This window comes from Lutra lutra, chromosome 17 (assembly GCF_902655055.1).
Source record: "Lutra lutra chromosome 17, mLutLut1.2, whole genome shotgun sequence".
Lineage (NCBI taxonomy): Eukaryota > Metazoa > Chordata > Mammalia > Carnivora > Mustelidae > Lutra > Lutra lutra.
In genome coordinates, this window is record NC_062294.1 from 53,536,829 (window position 1) to 53,551,267 (window position 14,439).

The 14,439-nt window shown below is 62.4% G+C and overlaps 2 protein-coding genes across 6 annotated transcripts in view; one reads left to right on the forward strand and one right to left on the reverse strand.

Annotated features, from left to right (window-relative positions):
- Positions 1–14,439, reverse strand: part of SHANK1 (SH3 and multiple ankyrin repeat domains 1) — a 55,911-nt gene that overhangs the window by 38,297 nt on the left and 3,175 nt on the right. For 3 of the 5 annotated variants that reach the window (XM_047711487.1, XM_047711486.1, XM_047711483.1), the window contains exons 1-8: positions 8,114–8,492; positions 5,306–5,603; positions 4,890–5,093; positions 4,325–4,396; positions 2,926–3,034; positions 2,680–2,831; positions 736–903; positions 200–316 (exon numbers count right to left, since the gene is read on the reverse strand). In XM_047711487.1, coding sequence (XP_047567443.1) covers positions 200–316; positions 736–903; positions 2,680–2,831; positions 2,926–3,034; positions 4,325–4,396; positions 4,890–5,093; positions 5,306–5,560 — 1,077 coding nt within the window. In that variant the 5' untranslated portion in view covers positions 5,561–5,603; positions 8,114–8,492. Of the gene's footprint in view, positions 1–199; positions 317–735; positions 904–2,679; positions 2,832–2,925; positions 3,035–4,324; positions 4,397–4,889; positions 5,094–5,305; positions 5,604–6,021; positions 6,068–8,113; positions 8,493–14,439 lie in introns of those variants that run through there. The other 2 variants (XM_047711484.1, XM_047711485.1) reach the window with 2 other exon arrangements.
- Positions 11,965–14,360, forward strand: CLEC11A (C-type lectin domain containing 11A). The gene is made up of 4 exons (XM_047711492.1): positions 11,965–12,338; positions 12,569–12,755; positions 13,053–13,244; positions 13,678–14,360. The coding sequence occupies exons 1-4, from the start codon at positions 12,192–12,194 to the stop codon at positions 14,121–14,123; spliced, it is 972 nt and encodes a 323-aa protein (XP_047567448.1). The 5' UTR covers positions 11,965–12,191; the 3' UTR covers positions 14,124–14,360.

Sequence of the window (14,439 nt, forward strand, 5' to 3'; positions counted from 1 at the left end):
AAGTCCTGCCTGGCTGGGGGTGCTATCTGTCTGGCTCGCTACCTAGTCCTCAGCACGGGGAAGGTGCTCAGTAAATATCTGTTGAATGAATGACATTCAGACAAACGAATGAATGAAACAGTGATGGAACCGGGGGCGCAGGGAGGCTGGGAGGCTGGGGGCAGGAGGAGGGCCCCAGGCAGGCACTGCCAGAGCAGACCTTATTGTAGAGGGCGCAGATGTGCAAGGCCGTGTTCCCCGAGGCGTTCTGGGCTCCAGGCTCAGCCCCGTAGAAGAGCAGGTGTTCCAGGTGCTGAGAATGACCCCGCTGGCAGGCCTGGGAGGACAGGGAACCCAGAAGGCCACATCAGAGTCTCCCAACCATGGCATCTATCTGTAGCCTGAGGCCAGCAAACCCTCCTTCTCCCTCTCTTTTCAGCCTCCATTCCTGCCCAGGGGCCCAGACTATCAGCTTCCCGGGTCATTCCAAGACCCAGGTCTGGCCCGCAAGAGGCTCAAGAGACCATCGCCAGCCATCTCAGGGATCAAGATGTCCAGTGTCCCCCGTCCTTGCCTCCCCCATCTTTTTCTCCTTGGAGACCATGTTCATCCCGCCCCCACGCTCTGTGAGGACCCCAGCATCTGGATCCCCAGCTCTTTGCACCAGGGTGTCTGATCCTTGCTCTGATCAGGGCCCAGGCACAGCCCCTCCGCACACATCCCCCCCCCAACCCCTCCTGGCAGAGTCTGGAGCACCTGGTGAATCTCCTGCCAGCCGTTCTCATCAGCTATGCCCAGCTGGGCCCTGTTGTAAAGGAGCAGCTCACAGCAGCGGGGGTCGCCCCCCACCATAGCCGTATGGAACAGAGGGGTCAGGCCTCGGCGGTCCTTGTAGTTGGGGGAGCCCCCAAGGTCCAGGAGTGCCTGAGGAGGGAGACAAGACAGAAGACTGTCCCACTAGTCCTGGCTCAACCTGAAGGGACCAATGGGGCAGGGAGTCTTGGGTGACCCACACTGGCCAAGGCTGTTTTGGGTTCTGCCACGATGCCCTTGTATGACCTTGAGGCTGGCTCTTCCCCCGCCCTGTGGCTGACTTTGAATGAGACATGGAAGGAGCCTGGTGCCTCAGCACCTCATCCTAGAAGGACAGTTGGGGGACCATGGGAGTGAATAGTCTGGACGCAGGAGGACCCCTGGCCAGGCAGGAGGCGTAGTTGGGACCAGCATCCCAAGGATGGGATGCAGAAGGAAATCTGGGAAAAGGGCAAGCTCGGACCAAGGGGAGTGGAGCCAGCCTCGCTGAGGCCGGGGGGCTGGGGGACAGGGGGCATCCCGCTCCAGAAACAGCTCCGGGCACAGAGGCTGGAGAAGCTGAGCATCATTACAGAAATGTTGGCAGCAGCCGCGCTGTCCACCAAGATGTTTGCAGGAAACAGCCTACAACCGCCCCGCCCATCCGACACGGCAGCCACACGTGGGCTCCGGGGTGCTCGAATCTGCCAGTGAGCCCGAGAAACAGAAGTGTTCGTCTTAGTTCACTTTAATTAATTTACATCTAAACAGCCCCATGTGGCCAGTGGCCACAGGACTGGACAGAGTCGGTGTGGAGGCCGGGTGGTGGTGAGAGCAGGATCTGTCTGGGGGGAAGGGAGCAGACTGGGGGTGCATCCAGAGGGCCCAAACTGATCTCTGTGGCTGGCGTCTGACTGCATTTAGGGCCTTCAGAGCAGCTGGAAAAGGGAAGGGAGGGTCGATTCCGCTGGAGCATTTGCGAGCTGGGGTTTTATCAACAGCTACATATCTCTGGGGGCGGTCTATCCTGACCTGTGTACGAAGAGGGATCAAGTGCCATTGGGGTGAGGGGAGAGGAAGGGGATTTTAAAATAAGACCACGTAAGTGGAGATGCGGGTTCATCTACCTGGGAAAGTGCATTTTAGTCGAAAAGCACAGGGAAGGGCTGCGTCTGCTTCTGAGAGAAGGGGAAAGAGCCCCAGGCCGGAAGGGTAGGTGAGGGGCTGCATCTGGAGGTATGGGGGGCGGTGCGTGGGGAAGGTAGGTGGATGGGCTGTGTTTGCAGGGAATGTGTGTGAGCACACGGAGGAGTGTCTGCATCTGGGGGCCCAGCAGGTAGCTCACGGTGTACCTTAAGGAACAGAGGAGAGAGGGTCGACACTTCAGGGAGACAGAGGCAAGGCTGGGGGTGAGCTGGGTCAGAGGGAGCCAGAATGTCTGGGTAGCAGGACAGTACAGGTATTAGGATCTCTCTGGGCTCTTCCAGGGGAAAGCTCCGTGTGACAGTGCCCCACAGGGTGGGTGCACCCGGGGAGCAGCAGAGGGTCTCGGAGTCCCTTGGAGGAGTGAGCACGGGGGTTGTGTGTGTGTCAGGCTCTGGAAAGGGGCTTTGTATTTGGGACACGAAGAGAGACTATTTTTAACTAATCTAAAGAACTGAGGCTTGAGAGAGAACAAACGGGAAAGGGAGAGGAGTCTGAGGGAAAAGCAGAAGTGGCATCCCCATGGGGACGTGGGAGGGGACACCCAGGAGGCGAGATGAGAGGCAAAGGGGAGACCAGATGTTCTTGTGGGGGGTCAAGGGAGATGAAGGGGAGGAGGATGGCGGGTCTGGGGCAACTTGCAGCAGTTCAACCTGTTAGGGGACCACTGCAGTCTGGGGAAGGGCCCCGGGTCTGGCACCTCACCGTGAGAGCGAGGCAATGACGGGCACAGGCAGCTTTGTGCAGTGCTGTCATGCCGTCCCGGGCTCGGAAGTCGATGTGGGCCCCTCCCAGGCACAGGGTTCGAATCACTTCCACGGAGCCTTCCGTCTGGGCAGCCAGAGTCAGGGGGGTCTCTAAGGGGCAGGAAAGGCCAGTCACATGCAGCCCTTATGCCTCATTCTGGGCTCCCCGCCTAACCTCTTCCAAAGCACCTGGCTCCCTCCCTACCTCCTGAATCCGAGTCGTGATAATTGGGGTCCAGCCCCTTGTCCAGCAGCCGCGCCACCTTGTCAGACGTCCCGAGCTGCACGTACTCCAGGAACTTCTTCAACCCCGTCTGAGTCATGGACAAGAGAGAGAAGACAGGCTGGTCAGGGAGCAAGGGAAAAAAGCTAGGGTCCCAAGCAGAGCTGGCCAGTGGAAATACACAGCTGAGCCGCATGGGGCATTGGAAAGTCTCTAGGAGCCACCTTTAAAAAAAAAAAAAAAAAAAAAAAAAAAAGAGAAAGAGGCACTGTTGATTGTACCGAAATTCATCTTAATGACCTATCTTTTTAACCTAATCTAGCCACCATACTACCGCATCAACAGGTAATCCATAGGAAATGTATCAAGGAGAGCGTTTACTGGGGCGCCTGGGTGGCTCAGTGGGTTAAAGCCTCTGCCTTCGCTCAGGTCATCTCTGCCCAGCAGGGAGCCTGCTTCCTCCCCTCTCTCTCTGCCTGCCTCTCTGCCTACTTGTGATCTCTGTCTGTCAAATAAATAAATAAAATCTTAAAAAAAAAAAAAAAAGGAGAGAGTTTACTCTTTTGGGGCACCGAGTCTTCAAAATCTGGTGGACATTTCACAGGCACAGCAAGGCTCAGCTTGGACCTGCCGCACCGGAAGTACTTGGGAGCCATATGTGGCCAGTGGCTCCCAGAGTGGCTCGTGCAGGTCTGGAGGGATGAATATTTGGGGGAGGACAGAGAAGAATGCATGGAGGGGTCAGGGTGGGGCATGAGGAGGGGACACAGGCTTTTTTCCCCAAGTGTCAGGAAGCCTTCTCTTCGCCTCTGGCTAAAGCAGCCCCCTGGTTTCCTCCCAGGTCTTAGGGGACCAGGGGAGATACAAGAGACATATATATGGTCAGAGGCCTAGAGGGCAACATGGCTCAATGTGGCCGGGGGTGGGAGACATCCCGGGAGAGTTTAGGTTATGGGACTGGGGGAACTGTGGAGTGTCTCAGAAACAGCCCTGAGGCAGAGGGACACTGTGTGTCAGAGTTCAGGCCAAGTGGGGGGAAGCAAGGGCTCTGTGTGGATATGGGGGACCCAGAGATGAGATGGGAGAGTCCAAGGAAGAAGAAAGTAGGAGGAAGGGGGAAATAGGGGGGCCTGGGCAAAGCAATGAGAGGCAGAGAGGGGAATGAAGAAGGGCTATGATGGAGAAAAAGTGGTGGCATTTGGGGCTGTCCCAAATGCAACACAGCATCTCGAGCTAGTGGGGGAGCCTGGCAGAGGAACAGAAGGGGCTGGGGAGTGTGGAAGGCTGTGGGGAAGAGGTGGGAGAGGAAATGGGAAACTGGGGGGGGGTCCCAGTCTTTGTGGGGGATGTTGGTGGGTAAGCTCCAGGAGAGTTCTCTCACCTTCGTGTGCAATTTGGCCAGCTGCTTCTCATCCAGGTTGGTCTGCTTGTAAACCCGGGTCTTGTATCGGAACTGTGGCCAGGGGTGTATGAGGGGAGAGACACAGAGACTTGGAATCAGGGGCTTGGGGAGGAGGCTGGACTCCTTTTGAGCTGGGGGGAGGAGGGCTGGTCATCTCAGGGTCAAGGTGGAAACAACCCTGGAGCCTCGGCTGGGCAGGCAGAGGAGTGCGGTGCTGCTGTGAAGTATGTGGACTGCAACCCCTGACTTGGAGGAGTGGGAGTCTGGACCCCGCACAGAATGTTCTAGAACACCTACGTAATTGTGAATCCTTTCCCACTTTGAAAGGCGAGGAGAAGCTTGGGGCAGGGAAGTGACTTGCCCAAGGCCACTCTGTTGGTCAGAGGCAGGACAGGTTGTCCTTTGAACTCAGGCCTCTCTGACTCTACCGCTGAGGAGATCTGGAAGAGCCCCCGGGGTTTTCCCTTGCAAGGGCATGACAGGCAAAACAACGGGGCCTGCCTTCTCTCCTCTGTGACCAAGCTGGTCAGGCTGTGGGCCTCACCTCCAGGTAGGGCACCCCCTTCTCAAAAGACTGAGGGTACTCCCGGAGCAGCCGCTCCTCCTCCAGGAAGTTGGCATCTCGGCCTGAGGTGGCTGGCTGGAACAGACCGTAGTTAAGCACGTCCTGCAGGCTCTCGCTCAGGGCGCAGAGCACCTGCTGCTTGGCTGTCCAGATGGTGGCATCAGGGTTGAAGCGCAGACATTTCTGGTTGGGGAGGTGACAGGGAGGAGCCTGAGCTGGTTTGGAGAGGGGGTGGGGTGATTCTGGGGACAGGACCGGGACCCTGGGTTGGGGGGAAGCTTGTGGGGGTCTGGAGAGGGGGCCCAAGTGGGAGGACGCCCCGCACCAGAAGCCTCCTCCTGTGGGTTGGGGTCCCTGGTCCCTGCTGGCCAGCGGGCAGTCGGTAGGTCACTCACTGTCTGGTGCAGGTCCGGGATGCCAATCCTGAAGACCATCATGCTGAAGTGGGCGTCGTCTGGGACAGACATGGAGCGGCCCTGGAGGCCTCGGGTGGAGGCCAGACTACCAGGTGCTCCGCTGCCCTGGCCCCGGGTCCCCCGGGGGCCTCTGCTGGGCCCGTCTGGGGAGCTGTCGGACTCTGAGCCCCCCTCGGGACACTCGCTGGCACTGTGGCGTTCCTCGTCCTCGCTTGACGCGGGGCTGTGGGTCATCGTGGGGCCACGGGGCGACAGGGGACAGCAGCATCACAGGCGGCTGCCGGGGGGCCAAGGGCGGCTGTCAGATGGAAAGCCTGGGACTCTTCCGAGGCCACAGGCAAGTCGTGGACAAGCGGTCTAGGGCCGCCACCCCACGTGCCCCACGCAGCCAGGAAGGAGGCTGGACACACCCCCAGATACTCCTGCCATCTCTGCTCACACACGCCCATTCCTGTCATGCTTCCAACGCGTCTCCTTCCCTGCCCTTGGCCCTGCTCGCGGCCCCCCACCCCTCCTGCGCCCCACTTTGCTGCTGACCCAGCATGGCAGTGTCCCAGAAACCGCAGAATCACCGCGGGAGCTACTGGCCCACTTTGGCAGGCCACGGAAAATGCAGCTAAAATTAGCTGAGGACAGACAGGTGGACGACCCACCGGCATCCTGGCCTCCTGGCCCCACCCAGCCTGGCCCCTCACCTGGGTCCCTCCCGTCAACCTCCTGGAGATAGCTGGTGGTGGGAGGCTGGGATGTAGTATTGGGGAGACAGAGGCGCCGTGAGCCTGGGGCGGCAGAAGTGAGAGGCCGCGTGGTGCCCAGGAGTGGTGCCCGAGAAGGGGTGGAACTGGTGACTTCACTGAAGTGTGGCTGACAACGTGTGCAGAGGACTGCTGGGAATCAGTGTCCCACGGGAGCAGGGACACTCAGATGCGGGTGTCATGGGGCAGAGGATCACACATGGGGCATTCCTCAGGGAACCACAAGACGTGGCCTCTGCAGGCTGTCCGGGGCATCCTGAGAGGGGTGCGGGTGGGTGGGGAGACTGGCCTGGGAGGGCCGGCTGGTGCTGGTAGTACAGTGGCCTGGGTCAGTGTGGGGTGGCTGTGGATAACCTGCGGGCGCATCTGGGCACTGACACTACAGGACAAGGCGATTGGCATTGCCTGGTACTAGTGGATCCACTCGGAGGGGGCCTGGGGGGCTGGGAGGGTGGCTAAGAAGTGGGGTGATGGTCTGGGGGACTGAGGTGGAAGGTCATCTCCAGATCCCCACTATTCTCTCCTGAGATGGCCTTGGAAGCCTAGGTCCCAAATGGGGTCCACCTCCCTCTTCTTCTCCCAGTCTCCCACCCCAGCACCGGAAACCAGAATGTCTGGTCTGGTCCCTCCCCCCCACACCAGGCCCAGCTCCTGCACCGTTGCCATGGAGATGGGAAGCAGTGGAGGGTACTGCTGACTTTGGGGGAGTGGGGATGGGCTGGGGGGGTTGGGGGAGGGAAGAAAAATGAGTGTGTGAAGAGGACAGTTCCAAGAGCTGTGGGGGAGCGAGCAGCTTAATCGCGAGCTGGCCAACCCCTCCCCCATGAGCGGCCAGGCTGCGAAGCCCCCCCACCCAGGCACCCAGGAGAGCTGCCTCACCTTGCCCTTGCGGAGGCCCCCCAGCCTCCAACCCGCCGGATTCCACATCCCACCTCCGGACCCGGAGCCCGCTGCCACTCCCCCTCGGCTGACCCTGGCTGACCCCAGCCCCAAGCGGGCACTAATGGGGTGGCCTGGGGGATGAAAGCAAAGCTGGCCCGGGCTCCCCCGCGCGTGCGGCTGCCCCCAACCCCCCAGACCAGCTCCGGCCCCTCCCCCTCAGGCCCGAGGGAGGGAGCGGGCACACTCCGCCGGGGCGGCATGAATCAAACGCTCCGCGGCTAAGAATAGCTGGCACGCAGCTGGTACTGAGACGGGCTGAGGAATCGGCGGGGGGGGGGGGGTGGTGGAGAAGGGGAGAGAGGGGGTGCCCTGGGAGGCTGCGGGGGGATAGGGGGCAGCTGGTGTGGCCGAGAGCGGGGCCGGGAGAATGAATGGAGGCGGAGAGAGGCGGGGAAAGGCGGGGAGAAGAGCCGGGGCTGGGGCCGAGAAACTGGTGGGGGAGAGCCGCGGGCCGGGGAGAGGGGGCGGGGGCACCCGGGAGCGGGACTCGGAGGCGGGAGCCGAGGGGGCGCGCCGGCCGGTGGAGAAGGGAGAGGAGACGGTGGGGATGAGGGGAGCTTGTGAAGGGGGTGGGAGGGGATTGGAGGAGCCTAGGAGGAGAAGCCAGAGCTAGAGGGGGTCGAAGGGGGCGGAGGAGGCCAAGGCCCAGACCCCCGACGGAGGGGCAGAGAACCAGGGTGACCTGGGGGAGGGGCCTCGCGCGGCGGGGCTGCAGAAGGGGTCTGTGGGCACTGGAAAGCCGGGGTGGGTGAGGCGGGGGAGTGGCCAGGCAGGGCCAGGAGGTGGGTACAGCGAACGAGCCCTTGGCCTGGGAGCGCGGGGAAGCGGGTTAGGGCTGGGGGCCTTACTGGCGGGGGATGGGGGGCTCATCCTCGCCTCAAGTCGGCTATATGGGACGGGGCACGGGGGACTGGGGCGTAACCCAATTTGGCGTCGCCCGGGGCAACGCTCCCCTCCTCACCCCCACCCCCCACCGCACACCCGGGCCCGGAGCCCGGCGAGCGGCCAAGGACGTCCGGGGCGCCCCCGCCCCCTCCCGCGGCCCCGGCCCCGCAGCTCCCCCAAACCCCCGGGTTTTCGGCCCCCTTACCTGCCTGGCGGGGCTGCTGAGTCCCGGTCGGCGGCGCCCGCGGCCCCTCCCCCCTCCCCCCACCCCCCACCCCCCCGGAGACGGGGGACCCTCAGGCCATGCCCCACCGCCCCGGAGGGCGAGCGGGCCGGGGAGGGGGCGGGCGGGGGCCGGGGGGGAGGGCGGGGGGGCCGAGGACCTCACCCCCCCCGCGGGCCGGGCCTGGCCATCCGCAGAGCGCCCCCCCTTCTGCCGCGGCCGCCGCGCCCCTCCGGGCTAGCCCGCCCCCGGCTCGGTCCGGCCGGCTCCGGGCGCGGCGTCTCCGCCTGCTCTTCCTCCTCCTCTTCCTCAGGCCGCCGCCGCCGCCGCCGCCGCCGCCCGCTCCGCGCCTCCTCTGCCTCCCTTCTCGCTCTCTAGCTCTCACTGTCTCTCCCTCGCCCTGTCTCTCTCTCCCTCCCTCCCTCCCTCTCTCCCTCCCTCCCCTCCCTCCGCCCTCTCCCCTCCCTCCCGAGCCAGCGGAGGAGACATCGCCCCTCCCCGCGCCCCCAAACCTCGCCCATCCCCCCCCACGCCGGCTCCGCCCCCTCCCCCTGCCCTTCCCCACCACGCCCCATCGCCACCGGATAACACAACCGGGCTATACCCCTGCTTGCCCCTCTACCCGGACCATGGGGCCCCGCCCCCCTAAGGGTACCGATCCACAGACAGACACACACACACACACACACACACACACACCCAGGACCGCCCCTTCCCACAGCGCTTCCCAACCCGGCTACACACAGTAGGGCGCAATAAATATTTGTCGCTAGACTCTAAACCTCCAAATTGGATTGTGAGTGCTATAGATTCCCGTCGCCACAAACACACACACACACACACCCCTTCCCCCAAGGCACAGGTGCTTAGAGTCACTAGCTGGCCCTGCACGGTAGCCCGTTCCCCCGCATACACTCTCCCGGGCATGCATGACCTAACATACCTGAGTGTACATCACCACAAACACACCCAGCTACAACATGCACATATCACACCCGCGTGCCAGAGCACACGCGCCGCACAGCACTCTCCCCCCCCCACCCCCGCAGGGCGCGCAGGATGCTCTGATCTCCCGCTCACGTGCAATCCAGAAATGGACACTCGCAATTGTGAGGGGTAGTGTGCATTCGGTCCCATCTCACCCCCCCACCATCCATCACACAGGTGTGCACGTGCCCATTTAGATGCACAGCCCTGTGCCGTAGCTCCCCTCCCTAGCTGACATTTCCTGAGCACTTCGCGTGTGCCAGGTTCTGCTCCTGACTGACTCGTCAACTTCTCACACCGGTCCTATGGACTATGGGACTTTCACCATCCCCATTTTCCAGAGGGGGAAACTGGGGCACAGAGAAGCTAAGTAACTTGGTGCCCAAGGTCACCTAGCTCTGAAGAGGCAGCACCAAGGAGCAGGGATGGGCAGCCAGCTCAGTCTTTACACCCCTGCCATTCATGGCTAGGCACAACGTCGCGGCATGTCCTCCTTCATTGTACACAGACGCTCCCAAGGTCCCCTCACAGCTCAGGTCTCTGGTGCCCGGGACATCTCAGAGAGACAGGACAGGTCCCATAGGGCAATGGTAAGAGTGTCCCCGGAGCCCAGGCTCCTATCCTCCTTCCAGCTCCACCAGCGCCTCCAGAGCAGCCAGCTGGAGCACAGGCACCTGCAGAGGGCAGTTTGGAGACACCTCTGGCCGCTCTCCAGCTGTGGGCTCCAGGGTACCAGGGATGAGCCAGCCCTGCCCCAGGAGGCCCCGCTCCGCATGCATACACCAGCCCAGGTGGCGAGCATCTGGGCCCAGGGAGAGAACAGCTGCCCACACTGGCACCAGCAGCGAGAGAGGCTGTGCGCCCCTCTACAGTTTACGAGGACTTTCCTAGCCTGTGCATTCTCTCTCGAGGGCTCTAGCTGCTAGCGAGGAGTCCCCAGGCCCCTAAGAGGCACCCAAAAGGCTCAGGGGGTGAGCAGCCTGCCCTCATGCCACACTGCCTTCTGCTTTCTTGGAAAAGGGAAGGCTGGAGGAGTGGATTTCCAAGCTCCCTCCTGGGGCTCCCAGCAGCTGAGGGCCCATGCCCTGCCCTTGCTTAGAGCCAAAAGCCTTGGTTAGTTGTTGCCACGCTGGTGACCTCCAGCAGGCTGTGTCGTCCCTTCTCTGAGCCTCAGTTTCTTCCCTTGAAGAGTGGGCCCTGCAGTCCCAGGCTGCTGAGCTCCATGGCAGCTGGCACAACCAGCCAGGCCCCAGCTGGGAAAGCCCTGCATGACTCACGGGTCTGGCAGAGAGTGGGCCTGGCGTGGCCTCCTGCTTCCCTTATGTCCGCAGCTTCTCTCTCGTTGTCCTCACCACCTCCACCCTGGTGACCACCAGCCCCTCCCCAGCATGCCCCTGTGCCCCTGCCCCAGGGAACTTGGGATGCCACCTAAACACAGTGGTCCAGCCTTCAGCCTTTGGCTGAGCTGTTACCCTACCAGGAATGGCTATTTCTTTCCTCATGGAGCAGACTGATTGAGCACCTACTGTGTGTTAGGTTGGCCTTGTCCTCGCTCTGGGGATGCAGCAATGAAGAATGCCTGCCTTGGTTGGCAGGAGACGGACAACACAAGAGGAAATGAAAAAGCAAGACAGTCCAGTCTTGATTAGACCAACAAGATAATATGGGCTGTTAAGTTGTAGAAGCGCAGCTTCCTTGGATATGATCGAGAAGGCCTCACTGAGCTGAGACCTTCATAATGAGAAGGAGCTGTGGGAAGAGGATCTAGAAGGAGCAAAAGGCTAGTGCAAAAGCTTGAGGTAGGAAGGAGCTTGGCATTCAGGAAACAGTGGAGAGGCGGTGTGGCTGGAGCCTGGGGGACAAGGGGAGGGGTGGGTGATGAGCTTGCCAAGGTGCCAAGGGCCCATCCTTCCCAGCTTCCCACTGGGCAGTCCAGGCCCCTGCTGAGGACAGGGTTTGGCTTCCCTCCTGCATATGATGGGAAGCTGGGGGAGCAGGGGAGTGGGGAGTGACGTGATCTGATTTAAGGTTTGGAAGCATTGCTCTGGCTGCGGCAAGCAGTGTGGATTGGAGGGGCTAGGGAGAAAGGAGGGAGAGAGCCAGGAGGTGGTGACTGCAGTGGTCCAGGCGGAAGGCGAGGCACGGCTGAATGCTCAGAGCTCCACACAGCGAGCCCTGCGTCTGTCTACTCCACCTCCTGGAGGAAGCTTCCTTGACCACCACCCACCCACCCTTCCCCGCTCCCTTTTGCCCTACTGTCTGCTGGTAGGTGAGGGCTGGAGTCCCCAGCATTGCCCCACCCAGGGCCTGGGCCTGCCAGAGGCTTCCAGGAGAGTACAGCCAATGAATCCCAGAACCCTGCCTTCTACAGTTGCCCGCACAGTGACATGCATACTCTCCATATGTGTCCCCACAGACAGGCACACACACTCATTTTCATCTTGGGGCAAGGGCTTGAGGCCAGGATGGGAGATCTGGGGGCAGGAGGTGCCCTAGAGCCTGTGAATCCTGGGAAAGCCTCCTCCAGCAGGGTGTGTGGGCGATGGTGGTCACAGGGTAATAAAAACCTTATGGAGACCCTGCAGTCTCCCTGCTCCTGAAGAGTGGCCAGGAGGAGGAGTAGGGAGCAGGGCCAAGCCCCAAGAACCCCCTGAGGGTATTCCTGGGCACAGGTCACGTCCCCAGGATCCTTTGGAGAGCCAGCTCCATCCTCTTCAGGCCATCTGAGCTTTTGGCCATGGTGGAAGGAAAGGGCAGGGCGGAAGTGAGCTCTGGAAAGTGGGAAGAGGGGGGTATGTGGGGAGACCCAAGGCGGGATCCAGGCTTTGGAACGTTGGAGGTTTCCGGCCACAGAGGCAGGGCCTCAAGGGAGCCAAGAGAGGCGGGGAGAGACACACACACAGAGGAGCAGAGACCAACGGACGAACAGACCGGTGGACAGAGACAAGAGCTGGGAGGAAAGGGACGGGAGAGAAGCTGGGAGAGGAAGAAACCAGGGACTAGTGATTTGCACGCACTCCCCAGCGCCCAGAGACATCTGTCTGCAGCCTTGGGAGCTGCAGAGCTCAGCCTGATGCAGGCAGCCTGGCTGCTTGGGGCCCTGGTGGTCCCTCAGCTCCTGGGCTTTAGCCTTGGGGCTCGAGGAGCGGACAGGGAGTGGGAGGGGGTCTGGGGAGGCGCCCAAGAGGAGGAGCGGGAAAGGGAAGCCCTGATGCTGAAGGTGAGTTGCTTGGGACTTTGATGGGGAACTGTAGGTGTTGGAGGGAGGATATTACAGGGTCAGGGAAATAGTCAAGGGAGAGTGAGTGATGGGGCAGGCTCAAAGGATGGGGATGATGGATTCCGACAAGGGACTCAGGGGCAAGGCTTACTGCTGGAAAGGGGTGGTTGGAGCGTGTGGGGCGTCTGAACGCAGCTGGGCTGGCCCTAACCATCCCTCCCCCGCCTCAGCATTTGCAGGAGGCCCTGGGACTGCCCGCTGGGAGGGGGGACGAAAACCCCGAGGGAACCCCTGAAGACAAAGAGACCTGGGGGACCGAGGAGTACGGTCAGGGGGAGGAAGTGGAGGAAACAACGCCAACGCCAACCTCTAGCCCTAGCCCCTCTCCCACCCCTGAGGACACCGTCACTTATATCCGTGAGTAATCATTAGCTCCGCCCTGCCCCCAGGCCTCTGTGGTCCTTTTCTCAAAAAACGAACCGTCCTTTCACTGCCGCGGACCTTTCAATGGCCCACCGCCCAGCCCCCCACCCTTCACATCCCTGGGAGCTCCGCGTCCCTGGTCTTGCACTCCCAAGAACCCCTACCTTCCAGAAATCCCGAGTGCCGCCCACCGCAACTCTACCCCCAGAAGCCCTAGCTGCCCCCCAGGCCCTTTGGTCCGCCAGCTCCGCTTCCCAGGTCCCGTCCAGCGTGCTCCTTGTCTGCCCGCAGTGGGCCGCCTGGCCGGCCTGGACGCAGGCCTGCACCAGCTGCACGTCCGTCTGCACGCGTTGGACACCCGCGTGGTCGAGTTGACTCGGGGGCTGCGGCAGCTGCGGGAGGCGGCAAGCGACACCCGCGACGCCGTGGAAGCCCTGCAGGAGACGCAGAGGCGCGCCGAGCGCGAGCATGGCCGCTTAGAGGGTGAGTCCGCGCCGCGCGGGGCAGGGAAAGTGGGACGATCCGGGTCAAGTGGAGGACCGGTGGAAGGAGGGGGCCCAGAAACATCTGAAGAGACGTGAGGACCCAGGGTGTTAGGGGCGAGCGGTTTCCTAGAGATGTGCACGGTGTTGGCTTATGGAGAGCTTAGAGTAGCCGGGAGGGTGAATGCGGAGAGCCGGCGCGCGGAGGGGGAGGCCCGCTCCTACCGCGTTGTGGAGCTTACCCGACTCGGGCCGCGCCACGCCCCCTACAGTCCGGTTCCAGCCGTCTGGCCCCGCCCCCAGCGGTCCCAACTCTCCGCCTCCTTACTCCCGGTGGCTCCGACCCCGCCTCCTCCCAGCCCCTCCCGGGAGGCTCCGACCCCGCCTTCCCCCCCGCCCCCGGACCCCCTGACCCCGCCCCTCCTCGCCCCCAGGCTGCTTGAAGGGGCTGCGCCTTGGCCACAAGTGCTTCCTGCTATCGCGCGACTTCGAGGCGCAGGCGGCGGCGCAGGCGCGGTGCGTGGCACGGGGCGGGAGCCTGGCACAGCCCGCAGACCGCCAGCAGATGGAGGCGCTCTCTCGTTACTTGCACGGGGCCCTCGCTCCCTACAACTGGCCCGTGTGGCTGGGCGTGCACGACCGGCGCTCCGAGGGACTATATCTCTTCGAGAACGGCCAGCGCGTGTCCTTCTTCGCTTGGCACCGCGCGCCCCGTCCGGAGCCCGGAGCCGGTCCTAGCCCCGCGCCGCACCCGCTCAGCCCCAACCAGCCCAACGGCGGCACGCTCGAGAACTGCGTGGCGCAAGCCTCGGATGACGGCTCCTGGTGGGACCACGACTGCGAACGCCGCCTCTACTACGTCTGCGAGTACCCCTTCTAGCGGGGCCTGTCCTCGCGTCTCCAGCCCATCCCACCACTCGCCCTTTGGCTGGGCGGTTCATCCTGCGAGTACGCCCTTCCCTCCTTTTCTCCCTACCCACGGATGGAAGCGTGTTCCCCCTGGCTGGGCGATCCCAAGGGGTCTTCTGTGGAGCCGAGAGCCCTTCCTCGCCTGTGTCTTTCTTGGGAGCGGCGGGCACCAGGCTGTTACACGCCAATAAAGCCTTGTGGAATCTGACTTGAGCGGGCGGTGGAGGCACTTTTGGTCTTATCCCGTCGCCGGGCAAGCCTGGAAGGGCAAGACCCTGGCCTTTGGA

What these genes read in the sequence shown, in the direction of transcription:
- CLEC11A (XM_047711492.1), top strand. Translation starts at nt 12,192, where the DNA reads ATGCAGGCAGCCTGGCTGCTTGGGGCCCTGGTGGTCCCTCAGCTCCTG. An exon ending in GGGAAGCCCTGATGCTGAAG is followed by an intron (nt 12,339 to 12,568) that starts GTGAGTTGCTTG and finishes CCCCCGCCTCAG; the next exon opens with CATTTGCAGGAGGCCCTGGG. An exon ending in GGACACCGTCACTTATATCC is followed by an intron (nt 12,756 to 13,052) that starts GTGAGTAATCAT and finishes GTCTGCCCGCAG; the next exon opens with TGGGCCGCCTGGCCGGCCTG.